General features: G+C 40.7%; 1 protein-coding gene across 4 annotated transcripts in view; it reads left to right on the forward strand.

The window, feature by feature from the left end:
• The window catches only part of PUM2 (pumilio RNA binding family member 2), a 103,752-nt gene extending 94,980 nt beyond the window's left edge, over positions 1-8,772 (forward strand). For all 4 annotated transcript variants that reach the window (XM_074947538.1, XM_074947536.1, XM_074947537.1 and 1 more), the window contains 4 exons: positions 3,099-3,224; positions 3,773-3,894; positions 6,369-6,561; positions 7,943-8,772. In XM_074947538.1, the coding sequence (XP_074803639.1) occupies positions 3,099-3,224; positions 3,773-3,894; positions 6,369-6,561; positions 7,943-8,074 (573 nt within the window). In that variant the 3' untranslated portion in view covers positions 8,075-8,772. The remainder of the gene's footprint in view (positions 1-3,098; positions 3,225-3,772; positions 3,895-6,368; positions 6,562-7,942) is intronic.
• Positions 8,773-16,646: the final 7,874 nt, after the last annotated feature.

A 16,646-nucleotide genomic window follows, 5' to 3' on the forward strand; every position in this document is an offset into this window, starting at 1 on the left:
TTGGCAGTACTACCACCTAGCCTGTTACTCCCCATTTTGTAGGAATGCATTTGATATTTTCCTTCCTAAGTGAAGTACTTTGCACTTGTCTTTATTGAATTTCATCTTTATTGAAATTCAGGCCAATTCTCCAGTTTGTCAAGGTTGTTTTGAACTCTAATCCGATCCTTCATGGCTCTTGCAACTTCTCCCAGCTTGTTGTCATGTGAAAATTTTACTCCTCAGTCCATTATCCAAGTCATTTAATGAAAATATTGAATCTCGCAGGACTGACCACTGCGAGACCCATTAGATATGCGCTCCCAATTTGACAGAAAACCATTGATAACTACTTTTTGAGTACTGTCTTTCAACCAGTTGTGCACCCATCTTATAACAATTTCATCTAGACCACATTGCCCTAGTTTGCTTATAAGAATATCATGTGGAACTGTGTCAAAAGCCTTACTAAAATCAAGATACATCACATCTACTGCTTCTCCCCTATTCACTGGCTAGTAACCTTGTCAAAGGAAATGAGGTTGGTTTGCCATGATTTGTTCTTGACAAATCCATGCTTACTATTCCTTATAACCCTATTATCCTTTAGGTGGTTACAATTTGATCAATAATTTGATAATTTAATAATTTGCAGGCTAGCTTTATTATTTAATTTTAGCTTAATTAATTAATCAAAACTTCCAGATATAAGTCTTTGTGTTCAATCCTGGCCATCACCTAAAAATGTAAGCCCTTAAATCAAACCTTCAAAAACATGTCTGGATAAGAATTTAAGTAACCAGAGTAAGCCAAAGATTTGACTGTATATTTTTAATATATACTTAAAGTATGTGCATGTAACAGTGATGGAATACAAAATTTGTAGCATAATCAGTTGCAGAATTTCAAAACTGTTTTATAAGATTACAGAATATCCAGTTAATACATAAAATTCCAGATTAGGAAACATGAGTGAAAAAATCTTTTTCTTAAATGTGATCAGTGCAGATGAAGACTCTCCGAGACCCTAGGTACATCATGTCATGGGCCTCTTGTGGGTTTGCCCATAGATAAGAACATAAGGGCCATACTGGGTCAGACCAAAGGTCCATCCAGCCCAGTATCCTGTCTACCAACAGTGGTCAATGCCAGGTGCCCCAGAGGGAGTGAACCTAACAGGTAATGATCAGTGATCTCTCTCCTGCCATCCATCTCCACCCTCTGACAAACAGAGGCTAGGGACACCATTCCTTACCAATCCTGGCTAATAGCCATTAATGGATTTAGCCTCCATGAATTTATGCAGTTCTCTTTTAAACCCTGTTATAGTCCTAGCGTTCACAACCTTCTCAGGCAAGGAATTCCACAGGTTGACTGTGCTCTGAGTGAAGAAGAACTTCCTTTTATTTGTTTTAAGCCTGCTACCCATTAATTTCATTTGGTGGCCCCTAGTTCTTATATTATGGGAACAAGTAAATTACTTTTCCTTATTCACTTTCTCCACACCACTCGTGATTTTATATACCTCTATCATATCCCCCCTTAGTCTCCTCTTTTCCAAGATGAAAAGTCCTAATCTCTTTAATCTCTCCTCATATGGGACCCGTTCCAAACCTCAAATCATTTTAGTTGCCCTTTTCTGAACCTTTTCTAATGCCAGTATATCTTTTTTGAGATGAGGGGACCACATCTGTACGCAGTATTCAAGATGTGGGCATACCATGGATTTATATAAGGGCAATAAGATATTCTCCGTCTTATTCGTTATCCCTTTTTTAATGATTCCTAACGTCCCATTTGCTTTTTTGACTGCCGCTGCACACCACGTGGACGTCTTCAGAGAACTATCCACGATGACGCCAAGATCTTTCTCCTGATTTGTTGTAGCTAAATTAGCCCCCATCATGTTGTATGTATAGTTGGGGTTATTTTTTCCAATGTGTATTACTTTACATTTATCCACATTAAATTTCACTTGCCATTTTGTTGCCCAGTCACTTAGTTTTGTGAGATCTTTTTGAAGTTCTTCACAGTCTGCTTTGGTCTTAACTATCTCGAGCAGTTTAGTATCATCTGCAAACTTTGCCACCTCACTGTTTACCCCTTTCTCCAGATCATTTCTGAATAAGTTGAATAGGATTGGTCCTAGGACTGACCTTTGGGGAACATCACTAGTTACCCCTCTCCATTCTGAAAATTTACCATTTATTCCTACGCTTTGTTCCCTGTCTTTTAAGCAGTTCTCAGTCCATGAAAGGATCTTCCCTCTTATCCCATGACAACTTAATTTACGTAAGAGCCTTTGGTGTGGGACCTTGTCAAAGGCTTTCTGGAAATCTAAGTACAGTATGTCCACTGGATCCCCCTTGTCCACATGTTTGTTGACCTCCTCAAAGAACTCTAATAGATTAGTAAGACATGATTTCTCTTTACAGAAACCATGTTGACTTTTGCCCAACAATTTATGTTCTTCTGTGTGTCTGACCATTTTATTCTTTACTATTGTTTCAACTAATTTGCCCGGTACTGACGTTAGACTTACCGGTATGTAATTGCCAGGATCACCTCTAGAGCACTTCTTAAGTATTGGCGCTACATTAGCTATCTTAAAGTCATTGGGTACAGAAGCTGATTTAAAGGACAGGTTACAAACCATAGTTAATAGTTCCGCAGTTTCACATTTGAGTTCTTTCAGTACTCTTGGGTGAATGCCAGTAGTGGTGAATGATGTAGTAGTCGTGGCAAGTGGCCCCCTTCCTTCTACCAAGAAAAACAGGAACAGTTGTGTGAGAGTACCCCTGTTAAACTTACACCAGTAGCTAGGGTATCTGCTTAGCAGACTGGGTAATGCCATTTCTGCTGCCACTGAGAACTGATGTAATCAGATGGCTCCAGGAGCTGGGGTCTTAGGCACAGATCTTTAGTGTTTATGACTTTCTCTGGCTCTGAATGTGTTTGGAGGCTGAAATTTCTAATGCTGGAAGACACCACTTCTGTGAAGACTTCAGTACTTTGAAAAATAGCTAATATTCAATAACTCACTTTTGAAAAGTAATTTACAGCACACTTGTAAACTTCAGTATGTCTAATTTCAAAATTTGTAATCCTGTTGTTTTAAGGTATTTGTGCTTTCAACTCATCCGTATGGCTGCAGAGTAATTCAGCGTATTCTGGAGCACTGCACTGCTGAGCAGACTTTGCCCATTTTAGAAGAATTGCATCAACACACAGAACAGCTTGTGCAGGTTAGTGTACTCTTATGTTTCAATATGAAGTTACTATCAACTCTGTTTTTTGTTGTAGATTTCAGTTTCTTTTATATAACTGGCTGTTGTTCCTTAATTGCTTAGGAGATGATAAAGCTTTGTTTATGCACTTTTGGTATAATGTAGGGTACAGTGTTAGTTAACAGCATCCGTAGAATCAGCTTATAGAAATTTTTGGAGGTTTTATGACCACTACAAAATCAGTGGCTTTATTGATGGTGAATGTGTAGAATTAATTTTAAACAGATTTAGCAAATAATGGTCTTTTCTTGGCAAATCACAAGTTTTAGCAAGGTTCAGATTTTGGACCTAAAATCCATAGAAGGACCATGAATAATTCTTGGTGAAATCTTGTTTTTTCTGGTGTGCTCTTTTAATCATTTTGTAATGATCAGTTACAGTTACTAATTTTTTTCTCTTTACACCCATACCAGTTGTAGTTCTCAAAGTGAATACAAAAATGCATAAGCCATATGAGTTTCTCAGACGGAACCACAATAAGAAAACTGAAATCTTTTTATTTTCAGGATCAATATGGAAATTATGTTATCCAACATGTGCTGGAGCATGGTCGTCCTGAAGACAAGAGTAAAATAGTTTCAGAAATAAGAGGAAAAGTTCTAGCTCTGAGTCAGCACAAATTTGCCAGGTATTACAATGTTCTCAGTGTTAAAGAAAGGTTCACTAACCTTTTTAATGTTGTTTTGGAATTGACTTATTTACATCAGTTGCTGAGGAAAGGATTTAATTTTTCTGCCTTTGTTCAAAGCTGATTAATATTTTGCCTAGAGCTTCCATTTGCGTGAAAAAGTAAGACTTTGGTAAGAAGAAAATGTTCCAATAAGTGGAACAAAACACATCAGAATTTTCCACAAAATGTCTGACAGCTGGGCAGTGTGCCCATCCAGAGATCAGCCCAGGGAGCTGGCGAGATGGGGAAGCAGCCACCCAGCTCCTTGGAGAGCTGTGGGTCCTGGAAAGCATGGGCTCCACAGCAGCCCGCCCACTAGGCAGGCTGATGTAGAACCAGGGACCTTTAGAACCCTGGCTGCCCAGGAGACATGAGCTTGGGAGCCGGGGCTTCCAGATATTTGGCTCCTCGTAAGCCCACCAAGGGGGCTGCCGACGAGCTGGTGGCTTGGGAGCGAGGGATTTTCAGGCTCTCAGCTCCCCATCAGTCTGCGTGAGGAGTCAGGAGCCTGGAAACTTGGGCTGCCTGGAAGACGGGTAGGTGAGCTGGTAGGAAACCAGGCAGGTTTCACACAATATTTGGAACTCGAGTCATTTTCCAGCAGAGGAATGTTGAGTTGGAAAATTTCCTACCAGCTCTAATTTTGACCATCTCAAACGTACAGTGGAGTCGCATCTTACATGGGGGTTAGGGTAAAATCAGTGCGTAAGGTGAAAATCGCGTATAGTCAAAATTACCCTTGAAAATTCATTAAATCGCCCATAAAGTACATTATACACTCCATCACATTACGATTGGGATCGGCATCCGTAGCTCTACGTGTCCGTGAGAATGTAAGCCTCGTGTTTGTGGCCTTGAAACAGCGAATCATGCCTTGGTCAAGAGGTTGGAGGATGGAGGTGGTATTAGCGGGGAGAAAGATGACTTCAACTTTGTTATGTGCAAACCGGAGTGCCGCAGGGTGGCCAGGAGCATTGTCTACATCAGCAACACTTTAAAGTCAAGTCCTTTCTCTTCGAGGTAACGCTTGGCCTCCAGAATGAAACACTTGTGGAACCAATCCAGAAATAATGCTGCCATCACCCAAACCTTTTTATTTGATTGCCAGAACACAGGCAGGAGATTTTTGTTCTTGCCTTTTAGGGCACGGGGATTTGCAGCCCTGTAGAGCAAGCCCGGCTTTATTAAATGCCCAGCCGCATTGCCACAAAACAACACAGTCACACGGTCTTTAGCTGCTTTAAAGCTAGGGGCTTGTCTTTTTGATTTCGAAGTGTAAGTGCAGTTGGGCATTTTTTTTCCAGAAGAGCCCAGTCTCATCAGCATTAAAAACTTGTTCCGGAAGATAGCCCTTTTCTTCTATGATTTTCTTTAATTGTTCGGGGTAGACTTTTGCTGCCTCTTCATTGGCAGATGAAGTTTCACCAGTAGTCTGCACGTTTTTGAGGTTGAAGCGGTTCCTAAAACTGTTAAGCCAACCTTGGCTAGCTTTGAATTCCTTCTCATCAGAAGGCTGTCCCTCTTTGGCGGGAGGTTTGAACAGGGCGTAGAGGCTAAGAGCCTTTTCTCGCAACGTGTTGCCATCGATAGGCACATGTTTACGGTTCATGTCTTCCAGCCATAAAGTTTAATGCCTTTTCAGTCTTCGTTAAAGTCTTATCACGCACGTGGCTCGTCACTGTAGCAATTATTGGAGCACTTGATGCCACAGCTTGACGAATTTCTCTCTCTCGAATCTTGATGGCATGGATGCTAGATTCGTTGTGGCCATATTTACGCGCTGCGTTGGAGACCGATATACACTGTCTCTCAGTAAGTCCAACACAGCCAGATTTTCCTCCAGCGTTGGAACAGATCACTGTTTCTTCAGTTGAGCACCAGATGAAGTAGTTGGCTTGCGTTTAGGGGCCATGTTGTACGAAAAATACGTACAGTATCTTTAAACACTAGAATCACACTCAGCGCAGCGAGATGCTTACACTATGAGAGGCATGTGGGACCTGAGACTGACTGAGGGAACAGCAGATTCACGTCTCCCAGCTCACACTCGCTCCGGGGCATACGCTCATTGAGTGGAATGGTGGGCGGAATCGCCCGCGCTATTTACAGGTATCTTCTTTTTCTTTTCTTTTCTTTTTTTTTTTGCCGAGCGCGTATAGTTGAATTCGCGTAAATTAAATACGTGTATGATGCGACTCACCTGTACAGATTATCAGCATTTTTTCCACACAAAAAGAAAGTCCTTTAAAAACTAAGGAAATTAATCTTTTGGCTTATATCATGCACTTTCAATATTTAGTACCACAGTCATAATGTATGTATAAAATACTCAGATGTGCCAATCCCTATTCAAATAAATTAGAAAGTAATATCCTAAAATAATATTCAAAACCTTTTAAACCTATAAAACACAATTAACTTATTTTTTTCAGCAATGTGGTAGAAAAATGTGTAACTCATGCATCTCGTGCTGAAAGAGCTCTACTTATTGACGAGGTTTGTTGCCAGAATGATGGTCCTCACAGTGCCTTATACACCATGATGAAGGACCAATATGCCAACTATGTTGTTCAGAAGATGATTGATATGGCTGAACCTGCACAGCGGAAGATTATAATGCACAAGGTACATGATATATATATAGCTTCATCAGCATTGGGGGGTTTTTTCCTCTACATTCACGTTTCCTGTCACCTCTCCTTTGTACATATTTCTGAATTTACCGGAATTTCTGTAGAAGCCACCTATCCTGTAGGTTCATTACCCTTGTCAGGAAGGGGGCATTTATGGCTTAGTAAAATAAAATAAAAAGCACGTCCTTTTTTTTATTTTTAATTATTTTAAATGTCTAATAGTCTGGTGAAGCAGGATATAATTGGATCTTTGACAATTCATTTAGTTTCTACAGCTTTATGTTTTGAGCCTTGAAAACAACTCCTAACAGTTATGTCTAGTATGAATCTCATTTTTATTCTTTTTAAAATAAACCTGACTTTTTATATTAAACATAAAAATTTTCTATCCAATGCTCTTGTTATATATTTACTTCAGTATACATTTTAGAAAATCAACAGTTTTGACATTTTCTTCCATCATGTGGCAGTCACTAGTATGAATGGTTGAGTCATCCTCATCTATCACTTGCTAATCCAGATGCCAGATTTCCACACTTAAGGTACGTCTACATTGCAGCAGCTCCCTGTTGCAGGAGTTGTTCCTTGTGGCAGGAAAAGGTTCCAGGCGCGGGGAGCTGCTGGAGCTTTTCCCTTCCACAGTGAAAGCCTCTGGCAGCAGGTAGAGGCTGTGGCAGAGGGAGAGGTAGTGGGGAAAACTGCTGCTGAGCCTTTCCCCTTTCGCCTCTCTGCCAGAGCCTTGCCCTGACACACCTAGCCACACACCACAGTGTAGCCACAGTCTGCTTTTTGCTGGAGGAAGAAGCAAAGAAGCGTGCATTGTAGATGTAGCCTTAGTTCTTCCTCCTTGACATGCAGACAAGCTTCTTAGTTGAGAATATCTAGAGATGGAGAAAATCACAGTTAATCTACACTACCCTTTTTAGTGTCCTGTTCAATAGCCATTGAAGTAATTGTGCTTGAACTCTTGATTACTCTGGCATATTGAATGGCTGCCTTCCTGGTGTTGGCACATAACAGAAAAAAATTAACAAAGTAAACAAACAACAGTTCTTTCTCTTTTATTGACATGCTCTGAGTAATTCATTTTTTCACATTTAAATAAACAAAAACTTGAAGACAAATATATTTAATAGAAATTAAACTACATTTAGATAGCCAGTACTAAACAAGCTTGGAATTAAATGCCTATAATAAGAAGGCGGCTCACTTGGCCTTCTGGTTCTTCAGAATCTAATTTGAAATCTTTCTAGAAACTTTCTAACGTTTCAAATATAGGGCTCCACTTGAAAATATTTAAATTATTCTTAATTTATTGTAGATAACTTGTATCTGAAAATCTGTTAATCTTAACTAGATTTTTTTTCTTGTAGATTCGACCCCACATTACAACTCTGCGTAAATATACCTATGGCAAACACATACTGGCCAAGTTAGAGAAGTATTACCTGAAGAACAGTGCTGATCTGGGGCCAATCGGAGGACCACCAAATGGGATGCTGTAAAAGACCATACATACAGGCAGCAACTTGAATGAAGAAAAATTTCATTGTGAATTATCAAAACCCACAACTTAACTATAAATGTTCTGATTTTTTTAAATCTATTTATTGACTCTGTTCATCCATTTGTAAAATTTTTATTGTTCTTGTGTATATTTTTGGGGAGTGAATTATAAAATATCTCCAGCCCTGGCCCGGAGACCTATCAGATTGAACTGCTGACAAAGCACAGAATGCCTGTATATGATGTAATTGTATCAAAATAGCTGTCACATATTTTGTAAATTTTTACCTTGTAAAGTCACTGAAAAATAGTTTTTAAAGGGAAAAAGTACATTATTCTTTTAATACACTGGCTTGCAATCTGGTAGGTCTACCCACTATCACAGCACAACAGGTTTCTAGAGTTGTAAATAGAATGTCTTCCCTCTCCCCCCCCGTGTGGAGTCTTTTATACCAGATTAAAATTGATCAACTGCATAAATATTATTTAACATGTTACAAAGTTAAGTTGTATTTTGGTGGTTCACAACATATTATCCAAATAGCAAAAAGGGCACGGCAAACTAAAATAGGGATTGAAAAAACAATGGGAACTTTAAAGACAAGCATCTGTCATTTGCTGTGGACATGATTTTTTTAAAAATGCAATGCCCTAATATTTTCTCTAGCAATGTATTAAAAAAAAAAAAAAAAAAAAAGTGATGTATATACTTATATATTGTTGTACAAGGTAGAGGAATAAAATCATGGTGGTACTTCCATAAAATAAAGTACTGTCTGAATAGAGAATAATCCTGCATTAACTTTACAGTCAGTTTTGCAATGCGGGAAGAGTAGAGTTTTGTATTTTTTTAATTTGCATATAGAATTGTAAGACATGATTTGAAAATGTTGAGCATTTATTTTGCTTTCTCACAGTAGATGCAAAAAAGTAGGTATTGATGGAGGAGAAAAGGGGCCACTGAACAGTAAACTTGATAGCTCAACATGTAAGCATGATTAAATATTCAGATAGCTTTTTTGCTTCCTATAAATATATGCATTGTATACGTGTAGTTAATAGGTGTAAGTTTACAGTTTGAAAACAAATCTCTTGTTTCGATGTTTATTACAAGCCTTGCTAATTTAGTAGTGATGCTTACCTTGGTTGTACAGATGTACATTTGTAAACCTTCATGCTGTAAATGTAATTTGTTTTACCCCCTTTGGGGACAAAAATTTGCATTTTAGTGTATATTCATATCCCCCTCCCCTCTTTGCCTTGGCATATAGTGTTGTATAATGTAAATTTATTTCAACAAATCAAGAGTGATTTTTTAAAAATTCTATCTTTATATGGTTTCAGAAATATGAACCAGCTTTCTTTTTATCTATTGTGAGAAACATTATGTTTTCTTTATAACATAGCTGTTGATTCTGTTAATATGGACATTTTGGGAAATGAATCAATTGAAAATTTAAGTCAGGATAATAAGAATAGTAAGCACGAAATGGACTGAAATATTTGGTTGCCCGAGAAACCAATGCTTCTTCCATCTTAATAAATGTGGCATGATTTTTTTGTACAGAAGAGTACTGTATTTTTGAATAGCCTACTCCAAACCTAAAGCAAATATGTATGATACTGTCAATTTTTTCTCTGGACATATGACATTGTAACAGTAACATGAAGATGATGTACATTTACAAGCGGCCTTATGTACATTTCCCAATGATCTTTTTAAGGCAGAATTGTGACCATATGTGTATAATTAAAATCCTTTTTAATCCTTTGCCTATGGAAATATTTTGGAAAAAAGCTTACTTTCAGTTTCTGAAAGATGAAGAAAGTGCTTGTATTTTGTTGAAGCAAGTATTTTGTGTAGAACATTAATTTTGATGTCATAACTTTTTTTTAATCTACAAGCTATTGGGTTCTATGTCTTGAGCACTGATCACATAAATCTGTTATGGTAAGGCTCTGATGATGAGGTAAAAAGAACCAGCAGTGGTATAATCTTGTATATAGAGTTCTGTCATCTTACTGTTCATATCAAAATCTACAGAAGTTTCCTTGCAGCATAAAATTTTAGGTGTTTTATATTTTTTTGTTGTATTCTTGTAGCATTAATTTAACAAAACAGCTTGCTGAAGGTTAGTCTGGCCTACGTCTGAGACTGGATCTGTCATTAATGCCCTCCTCAGTAATCTAGTGGTTTGCTTCTTAAGCACAGTTCTAATTTCCATTCCAGTTATTTGTTGCATGAAGATTAGTTTTCAGCACCAGACTTTCTCTCTGCTAGAGGCAGAACCCCAATCATCTTGAGTTGGGGCTTTCCCTCAAAATACATAAAACGGCCTTGAAGATTCTGCTTTACTGGCACAGGAGATGGGAATCCAAAGTTTCACTTTGAGATGATATTTTGCAATTTCTCTATTCTGTCCTTTGTACAAACTGTGTGCATATGTTACAACGTACAATGCTGACATTCACCTCAGTTAGTGCTACACTGAACGCGATGCTGCTGGGTGTGTTTATAACGGATGCAGCATGCACTCTTATGCAGAAGCTGACATCACCATTCCAGTACTCCCAGCCCCCTGCCAGCCTCTTCTACCATGGTTGGCTTTAAACAGGGTCTTCAAGCTGTAACACATTCAGCAGCCACTGAATCATCTTCTCCCAATCACTTTCATAACAGAATTTTTTGACCCAGAGGAGCTGCAAGCACCTGAAGATCAATTCCCTTCCCCCCCGCCCCCACCCTCCTTCAATACATAGTAAGTGTATTGAGGTTTGGATAGAACCACTAGGCTTTTTTTTTTCTCAAGTGTCTCCTTTTGATATGGATTGTTTATGGACCAATTTGTCGAGTCTGATTAGGTCTGTCTCCTGCTCCTTGTGGTTCATAATGAATAATGTAATGTTCATTTGTATATGCTGTAAAAACAAAATGAAAATGTGAATAACACTGTGAAATATACCTGGTCTTGTGTTTTTCTGTAGGAAACAAAACATTCTTTATACCCTCAATTACAATTACATGAATTGCCCGCTTCCTAATTCAGCACAGCTTCAACTGTGGAAATATATTTATACCTCTCATAAAAATGCAATGTTCAGATTAAAATTAATGGTCTAGTCACTTTGTTTCCTGTTCTTATCAACTAGTAAAGTTCTAATGGAATAGTTCCAATTAATTGCTTCAGACACTTCCATCAGAAGAGGTAAAGCATGGCCTTTGCAGTATGAGTCCTATATGTGACTTCTGGATCTGGATGGTTTTTTACTAGTAAGAGTGAGTGAGTCATGAAGAGTGCAGAGACTTCAATCCTCTGCCTCACTCTTTTGGTGTTCCAGGTAGGCTCTTGGCTGACCACAGACTCTATTATTTTCCAGTAATAAATCTAGTTTAGCTCTACATGTGGCCCCCAAGGGACAAATTTGCATGGACCAATATTCTAATGTATCCTAGTGGAAATATAATTTGTGGGCATTTGCAGTTTCCTTATTCTAATTGTTGAATTCAAGGTTCTTCCTTCATATATTTCAGATGTCAGCTTCTGGGGCTTAGTCACCTAGGCTCAAAGGAATAGACACAGTTTAAAAGAAAAAAAACCCAGTGCCATTTGAGTAACAAGCAAGTGCCTTTTCAAAATTAAAAGTTCATTTGACAGAACAGTATATATACTATTGACACATGCTATTGTAATCACACTTTTTTGAATACTGTTGAAACTCAAGAACTTTTCCAGCTCTCATCACTCGATTTGACATGTAGAATTATGAACATTTTCTGCAGAGCGTGATAATTTGGGTCTTCCACAGCTTTATATAACTTGTTTGGAGACTACCTAGGTCTGTTGGTTAAAAGTATTGAAGAATAAAAATGAGATTCATACTAAACAACTGTTAAGAGTTTTTTTTCAAGGCCCAAATCGTAAATGCTGTTGGTAAAATGCTTGGCAATTGATATTTTATAGAACCCTTGCTCAAGCACTATAGTGTTTCTTTGAGAATAATGCTGGATTAAATGTACTGTCCAATGAATCCATCCATCTTTCACTTTGAAAATCCCACTGTTCTTAGACTGAAGTACTTACTGTACAGGATCTCTTAACTACTATCCAATACTATGATGATGAACACCATAGTAAAAGCCCATAAACTAGAAAACTAGCACAAAAAAGGTTCTGCTTCTGTCTGTGTATAAAGGTACTTACCCTAAAATAGGTTACTTCAGCCTGCAATTTTAAGTCTCCAGTTTATTACTAAGATTTAGAGGACACCATAGACAGTTTGCTCAGTTCGTAGCTTTGCTCTGGTAATGTTATGTACTGTTTAGGTTCTTTGAGTGATTGTCACATGGATTCCACTTCTGGTGTACATGCAAGCTGATTCTTTTTGGCTAGTGCTGTCCAGTAGGCTCACAGCTGCACCCTACGTCTTCTCCTGCTCCTTCACCTGAGGGCATAAAGGCTGGAGCAGGCCCAGCTGTCCCTCAGTTCCTTCTTATCACCCCTGGCAGCAAAATGAAACCTCTGCAGTGGTCTGCTTACTCTGTACACTATGCAGTCTCGTTAGGCAGGTAGTGCAGTTAGAAGGGCTTTTTGTGGTTTATTTGTTTACACCTGCTTGGGGGTTGGGAGGAGCAGCTGCTGCTTTATACACCTTGTACTGGGCCACAAGCCAATATGATTGAAACAATCCCCAAGATTTAAAACTTGCCCCTCTTGTGAGGCTGCTATCCCACTCAGTGATGGGCACTCCAGGCACCTTTTTAGTCTCAGCAAGGGATGCATCCCTGAAGGATGGTCAAATCTATCACTCCTCCAAGAGGACACAAAGTGAGGGCAGCCCAATTCAAGCTCTTTCTACTGGCATCTTGATGAAGGCCTGAGGCAAAGGTTGCTGCCAAGCCTGAACACTGACTTTTGTCTAGTTCTCCTGAAAGCTGCAGGTCTACACTGAGCTCCTGGGCTCATTCTTCCTCAAAAGAACCTCTTGACTATTGAATCTGACAGAGCAGTCAAGACCTCTGCCAACCAGTCATCAGAAAAGGTTAGAAGTATTGCTTCCAGAGCAAGACTAGACATAGGTCACCACCTTCAGTGCCTAGTAGATTAAGACAAAAGATCTATCATGTCAGCACCACTTAGTAATGCTACCACTGAACCAATGAGCTTTCCTGTTCAGGTGAGGAGTGGCATTTGAGGACAGCATACAAGGCAGCTATGGTGCAGGGTGGTGTTGGTGGCCTCTGATACAGAGGAAATCAGACTAGGTGCTCTTTTCTCACCTTAAACTCTATGACTGTGACTCTAGCTCCCTGCTTGGAAAAAACATTATATTCATTTTCTTTCTTCCCTTCCAAACAGCACTGGTGTCCCCCATCCGTACACCTCACTCTCCTTAAGAGCTGAGAATGGGGAAGAACACCTGCAGAAAATGGAAGACCAATTGATCCAACTGCAATATCTTCTTCCTCCCCTGATGAGGCAGTCATCTCTTGTATTCGGCAGCCACATGCCTTTAAAATCTTCCAAGACCTCTTCTGATACATGACAGTCACTGTGAAAATTCTGGTGGAGGTAGTGCAAGAAAAATCTCATAAATCACTGAACATTCTTCAAGTGCTGGTCCCTAGAGCGTCACGTGAGTCCCCCATGCGCCTGAATCTGGACATTCTAACAAGCCATGTCCGTTAGCCTACACATGCGCAGGAGTTCTTCTCATGCCCCAGACCAAAGGCATAAGAGGCAGCGTGGGCTGACACCTCTCCAGTTCCTTCTTACCACTGCATGGCCCGAGTCAGAATCCCTGTGTCCACAGATTTCTCCAGCCTTTATCCTTAATAGTCTGTAAATGTGTACATACCTAGATTAATTATTTTTATAATCATATAATTAGAGTTGGTAGTATAAGGAGTTCTTTCCCCGTACCAGGGACTCCCTCCACCCAGTCTGGGACTATGCCCAGAGTCTTAGGGTTCAAGAACTGCCTCCCCTGGTCTCTCTCCCTCTCTGTGAGCAACAACCACCAACCCTGTCTCTGCTGCTTGGGGGAGATGCACATTGCTGCAAAGTGCAGCATCTGCCACTCGTTTCCACCAAGAACACATGAAGCTCATGAGCTTCGATTAAGGAAACACCTTATGCAGAAGGCTATGAGGCCTCATTGATTCAAGACGAGGAGATTACCCCCCACGCATACATTGATCCAATCAGACAAGCAGCGCGCCTCCAAGCACAAGCTTAGGAGAGGAGTCTACAGCTGGGCTCTTCTTTCCGAGAGTGTAGTGACACTCATGGTTATAAGGACAGATCCCTATCCAGAGCTGCACGTAAAAGAAGGGATCCTCCCTGAGCCCATCCTTACCAGGTGAGCCTTTGTGTGTGGATCTGATGGGTCTAGAACTGCAAAAGACACCCCAGAGTGGAGGGTAAAGCATGTTTAAAAAAAAAAAAATCCATCAGTGGCTCTGGCTTCAAAACACGAGGACTGACACCTGCCAGCTCCATCCAGAAGTATTGGACTGATTCTTCCCTAGTACCGGATGGTCCTTCAAAGAACTGCCCAGCTACAACTTCCTAGGATCCATTGGAATCATCGGTCCCAGCTGCTGGAACACCCTGAACACCAAGTTGTATGGACACCTACGCTACACTAGGGGATATTTTCCTCCCTTACCCTCAGTGGCCTCTGCTCTCCGGCCTGGACCTCCTGAGGGACATTGCCACACTGGAGGATGAAACTGCATCAGTGACACTAGAACTATCCCCTCTCCAAACCTTGGGCAGGAGCATCCACCCACCAGTATTGTCAGTCCCACCAATGGAGAGAGAATAATTCTCAGACTCGGGTGGGTCAGATGCCCCAGTCAGTGCATCTCCTCATAGAAAGCTGAATCCTGGTAGTCAAAGAGATCTGAATGCCTTCCCCAGATATGCCTTCCCCAAGGACCAACGGTACCCAGTGCAGTGGGGTCCCTCCTCCCCATCCAGTCGATTCCTTACTGGGGTCTCTGGAACCTCTATGGGAGATGCCCTGATGAGTACATGAGTCATACCACACCTCTCCTACTTGGCACCCACCAGATCTGTCAGAATATAAGAAGGAAGATGTTAACCTGCATCTGCAGGTAATGACGAGAATCTCCTCCTCATCTCTGGATGAAACACTTACTCCATCCTCACCATCTCCGCCAGATGAGCAGTCAGTACCAGGAGCTGCTTCAGAGAATAGCTAATGACCTCTACATACCATCGGAGGAGGTCCAAGACTCTCAAAACTGGATCCTGGATATTTTGCAGCTTACAGGTCCATGCACAATGGCACTCCCAGTTAATGAGGCCAGCATGGAACCAGCCAAAGGGATCTGGCATAGTCCCACCCCATGCACCCCCTACTACTAAAAGAGCTAAGAGAGGTTATTTCATCACCGACAAAGGGGCTTAATGTCTTTTCTTCCACCCAACTCTCTGATTCTACAAGCAGCCACAGAGACAGCTAGATTGCAGCATCCCAAGACCACTCTGGCTGACCAGGACACAAAGAGGTTGGACCTTTTGGGAAGACAGGTAATTTCTTCCACAAGCCTACAATGCTGTATCACTAACTATCAAATTTTGTTAGCAAAATATGACTTTAACAGTTATTCCAGTCTGCCCAAATTTAAGGAAAATTCCCCCTGATGACAGAGATCCATTTTCAGCCTTTCATAGAAAAGGATCTGCGGAACAGCTGGGCCTGCTCTGCCCTTGGGAAAGGAACACAAGGACATCCAGGGTGAAGGCGCAGTCCAAATGGATATTATGAGCCAAAAACAATCTGATCTCACATACATGTGGCACTTGCATGCCGGAATTGGAATCCATGTGGACAATGTACCTCAAAACCCCCAAGTTTCTGTATGGTAAGCAACCATCCTGTGATGGGGCTTATCCCCCACCATCTGCAAGGCAAGGGAAAGAATCCTAATTAGTCATGTGCTGCAGCTGGGGGGTGATAAACAATTGCCTACCGGCCAGGAGAGACGGAGCTCAGTTGCAGGGAGACAGGTCTTCCTGGAGGAGAGATGTCCTGGGATAGGGTTTAACAGATGGGAAACAACACAGGAAGAACTCTATAGGAGCAGGTTAGGCCCCCTGCAGGGGAAGCCTTGAGGTAGGGACAACAAGATGGAGCCTGAGAAGGTTGAAGGAATATTAGTTTGGAGATTTGTTTGGGCTTGTTTGTGTTGCCCCGGAAGGGAGTTAATCTTTCGTGTGACTTGGCCAGAGGGCCAAGCTACAGAATACTCAGAGGGGGAGCTGGGAGCAGATGAAGGGTGAAAAAGGCCATTGCAGGGCTGAAGGAGAGCCAAGGCGGGAGTGCCAGAACCAAGAACACTATGCAATACCATGACTAGAGATGAGGACACACTACTGCATATCCTTTTTCAGCACTGCAATTTTATTTATTATTTTACAACACTCATGACCGTGCTTAAAAGACATTCTTCCTCCAACAAGACTTCCAATTATTTGTAGTGCTTGGTTCACAGGTGCAATGTGGAAATTATAGGTTCTTCTGGCTGGGTGAAAAAGGGGC

Source organism: Natator depressus, chromosome 3 (genome assembly GCF_965152275.1).
Source record: "Natator depressus isolate rNatDep1 chromosome 3, rNatDep2.hap1, whole genome shotgun sequence".
NCBI classification, from domain to species: Eukaryota; Metazoa; Chordata; order Testudines; family Cheloniidae; genus Natator; species Natator depressus.